Source organism: Salvelinus sp. IW2-2015, unplaced genomic scaffold (assembly GCF_002910315.2).
Source record: "Salvelinus sp. IW2-2015 unplaced genomic scaffold, ASM291031v2 Un_scaffold2585, whole genome shotgun sequence".
Taxonomy (NCBI): domain Eukaryota; kingdom Metazoa; phylum Chordata; class Actinopteri; order Salmoniformes; family Salmonidae; genus Salvelinus; species Salvelinus sp. IW2-2015.
In genome coordinates, this window is record NW_019943894.1 from 47,072 (window position 1) to 51,531 (window position 4,460).

The 4,460-nt window shown below is 45.5% G+C and overlaps 1 protein-coding gene across 1 annotated transcript in view; it reads left to right on the plus strand.

Moving 5' to 3' along the window:
- LOC112074329 (ribosome-binding protein 1) overlaps window positions 1-4,460 on the plus strand; it is a 37,024-nt gene extending 32,564 nt beyond the window's left edge. The window contains 3 exon segments of the mRNA XM_070440474.1: window positions 425-588; window positions 1,026-1,127; window positions 2,868-4,460. Of these exon segments, the coding sequence (XP_070296575.1) occupies window positions 425-588; window positions 1,026-1,127; window positions 2,868-3,227 (626 nt within the window). The 3' untranslated portion in view covers window positions 3,228-4,460.

Sequence of the window (4,460 nt, forward strand, 5' to 3'; positions counted from 1 at the left end):
CTTCCGTACTGTTTCTGTCGCTACCTGTCTTTCTGTCTGCCTGTCTCCCTTGTAACTGTCTTTCTCTGTCTGTCCTGTACCTGTTCTGTCCTGTACCTGTCTTTCTGTCTGCCTGTCTCCCTTGTAACTGTCTTTTCTCTGTCTGTCTGTCTGTCCTGTCTGTCTTCCTGTACCTGTTCTCTGTCTGCCTGTCTCCCTTGTAACTGTCTTCTCTGTCTGTCCTGTACCTGTTCGTCCTGTACCCTGTCTTTCTGTCTGCCTGTCTCCCTTGTAACTGTCTTTTCTCTGTCTGTCCTGTACGCTTTCTTACTACCTGTCTTTCTGTCTGCCTGTCTCCCTTGTAACTGTCTTTTCTCTGTCTGTCCTGTACCTGTTCTGTCCTGTACCTGTCTGCTTGCATGTTTATGTCGGTGATCATAACTAGCCATTGTTTGTCTTGTCTGTACCAGGGGAGGTGTACTAGGGGACGGCCAGATAACAGACAGTGTGTCTAAACTACATACCACTAAAGAATCTTTCACTCTGACGGACTCTACCCTACACCGTATACACGGAGATATACGCATCTCTCTGAAGACGGACAACCCTGTGAGTCACACGCACACCCTTTGATCTATTAGAGAAATGTAACCGTTTACCCCCCTCCTAATCCATCAGGACATTAGTCAGTGTCTGACAACGCTGGGCCAACTCACTATGGTCTGTATAACGTCTCTGTCTCTGTCTCTCAGGACATTAGTTAGTGTCTGATTGTCCTGGACCAGCTCACTATGGTCTGTATAACGTCTCTGTCTCTCAGGACATTAGTTAGTGTCTGATTGTCCTGGACCAACTCACTATGGTCTGTATAACGTCTCTGTCTCTGTGTCTCAGGACATTAGTTAGTGTCTGATTGTCCTGGACCAACTCACTGTGGTCTATATAATGTCTCTGTGTCTCTGTCTCTCAGGACATTAGTTAGTGTCTGATTGTCCTGGACCAACTCACTGTGGTCTATATAATGTCTCTGTGTCTCTGTCTCTCAGGACATTAGTAAGTGTCTGACAGTGCTGGACCAACTCACTATGGTCTATGTAACATCACAACACGTCCAGAGACACAGTGAACTCATCACTACTCTCAGAAAGGTACGACAGCTTCCACATACATCCAATAACACACACACACACACACACACACACACACACACACCTGACTTACAGTGCTTTCGGAAAGTATTCAGACCCCTTGACTTTTCCCACATTTTGTTACGTTACAGACTTATTCTAAAATGGATTAAATAAAAACATGTTCCTCATCAATCTACACACAATACCCCATAATGACATCACAATACCCCATAATGACATCACAATACCCCATAATGACATCACAATACCCCATAATGACAAGCACAAAATTGTGTTTTTAGACATTTTGCAGATTTATTACAAATTCAAAACTGAGAATATTGCATTTGCAAAGGTATTCAGACCCTTTACTCAGTGACTTGTTGAAGCACCTTTGCAGCGATTACAGCCTCAAGTCTTCTGGGTAGGTAAGGCTTACAAGCGTTGCACAGCTGTATTTCGGGGAGTTTCTCCCATCTTCTCTGCAGATCCTCTCAAGCTCTGTCAAGGTTGGATGGGGAGCGTCGCTGCACAGCTATTTTCAGGTCTCCAGAGATGTTCGATCGGGTTCAAGTCCGGCTCTGGCTGGGCCACTCAATGATATTCAGAGACTTGTCCCAAAGCCACTCCTGCGTTGTCTTGGCGTGTTGTGCCTTATGGTCGTGTGTTCTTTGGAAGGTGAACCTTCTACCCAGCCTGAGTCCTGAGTGCTCAGGAGTTTCATCAAGGATCTCTCTGTACTTTGCTCTTTCCCTCGATCCTGACTAGTCTCCCGTCCCTGCCGCTGAAAAACATCCCCACAGCATGATGCTTGCCACAACCATTCTCTCACCATAGGGATGGTGCCAGGATTTTCCAGACGTGGACGCTTGGCATTCAGGCCAAAAGAGTTAAATCTTGGTTTCATCAGACCAGAGAATCTTGTTTCTCATGTTCTGAGAGTCTTAGGCGCCTTCTGGCAAACTCAAGCGGGCTGTTATGTGCCTTTTACTGAGGAGTGGCTTCTGTCTGGCCACTCTACCATAAAGGCCTGATTGGTGGAGTGCTGCAGAGATGGTTGTCCTTCTGAAGGACCTCTAGAGCTCTGTCAGAGACCATCTGGTTCTTGGTCATTGCCCTGACCAAGGCCCTCTCCCCCGATTGCTCAGTTTGACTGGCGGCCAGATCTATGAAGAGTCTTAGTGGTTCTAAACTCTTCCATTTAAGAATTGATGGAGGCCACTGTGTTATTGGGACCTTCAATGCTGCAGAAATGTTTTTGGTACCCTTCCCCAGATCTGTGCCTCGGAAAAATCCTGTCTAGAGCTCTACAGACAATTCCTTCTGTAGGAAGGCAGAGGCTTGTTTTGCTCTGACATGCTCTGTCAAACTGTGGGGACCTTTTTATATAGGACAGGGGTTTGATGCCTCTCCAAATCATGTCCAATCAATTGAATTTACCACAGGTGGACTCCAAGTTGTAGAAACATCACAAGGATGATCAATGGAAACACGATGCACCTGAACTCAGTCTCATAGCAAAGAGTCTGAACACTTATTACATAAGGTATTTCTGTTTTTTACTTCGTAATACATTTTCAAAAATGTCTAAACCTGTTTTCGCTTTGTCATTATGGAGTATTGTGTGTAGATTGAGGAAAATGTTTTAAGTAATCCATTTTGGAATAAGGCCGGAACTTAATAACAAAATGTTGAAAAAGTCAAGGGGTATGAATACTTTCCGAACCACACACCTAACCACAACTGTGTGCTTCCCAGATGCGCCGTTTCCGCAGTAACCAGGACGTGATGGACAAGGCGTCGATGCTCTACAACCGCTTCAAGAACGCATTCCTATTGGTTAACGACAAGGATAACGTCATCAGCCCCGAGTTCCTCTGCTCGCTCCTGGAGGAGAAAGAGAGGGAGGAGGAGGAGAGGGTGGAGCGATGGAGGGAGAAACAGAAGAGGAGAGGAGAGGTGCTGCAGGAGGTTCGCAGGAGAATGAGTCAACTGGAGGAGAGAAGGGGAGGAGAGAAGGGGGTCGTGCCAGAGGAGGTGCCAGAGGAGGTGCCAGAGGAGGTGCCAGAGGAGGTGCCAGAGGAGGTGCCAGAGGAGGGAAGCTCCAAACTACAATAGAATCATCCTGAGCTCCACTGGGAGAAACGGAGCAGGGTGAAGTTGTCCCTAGACACTGATCTTGGTGCAGGTCACAGTTTTCGACCACCTAATGGTTGAAGGTTAGTATTTGGGGAGGGAAACTGATTCTAGATCTGTACCTGGGGGGGGAACAGAACAATGGAACATACCAACTCAGAATCAGAGGGGGTGAACACGGAACATACCAACTCAGAATCAGAGGGGGTGAACACGGAACATACCAGCTGTCCAACTGGGGTTATGGTGTTTCTTTACCCTCCGTTGTCCACTCAAGAGTATTTGGACAACCGCTTTACCCATATTCATTGGTGCACACCGTTTCAAAAAACATTGCAGACGTTAAGCGATGGAAAAGGACGAGTGTTTTTTATTATTATTATTTTTTATTTTTTTTGACAAGTTCAGGTTGTTAAGTCTTCTAGAAGACCGGGAAAACGGGGTACCAGGTGTTCTCCTAAAGACAGACCGACCTGGGGAGTGTCTTAAGTCGTCTCCTTTCCCTGAGGATTAGAGGACAAGCTTTCCTCTGATGCTTTAATAAAGAAGCCCTTCTTATAGGATGTTCTGTAGAAACCAGGGAATAGTTCAGTCTACACACGTTTTTACTTTCCTGATGTTTTATTTTTATTTTTTATACCTTGTATGTTCTCTTAAATACCATACTTTATGTTGTTGTGTAGTTTTTAACMGTGATGTTATAGACTTGATTCTACTTTAGCCTGGATTTCTACTTAGCTTGTACTCTGTCCCTGCAATACGTAGCCTAGTAGCCACGTTGATTATTGCTTTAGCCAATTTGGCTAGTAGCCTAAAAGCAGATCTGGTTGCCAGGTAATATTACCCTTCAGGTATCTCRGTTCAATAGCCATCGCTGCTCATGGTTGTAAACCCCCAGAGGGCCAGACGGTAGCACACAAGTTAAAAGAGTCTGGCAGGTCATCRGATTCATCCCAGGACAGACGGCGGCGTTATATTTTAACCCCTGATTCAACTGCAGCGACACATGTTTTCACACACACAGAGACACCACGGACAGGAGTTGGTTCCTGTGAATGGTTTAAAAGGGGAACAGACTTTGGTTTAAAAGGGGAACACACTTTGGTTTGACACGGTACACTTTACCTACAGATATGTTCTACAGATGTCATTTCACTGGTAATAAATGAGCATTACTTCAGGTTACGCTGTTGTAAACCGTTCTGTCACGTTTTA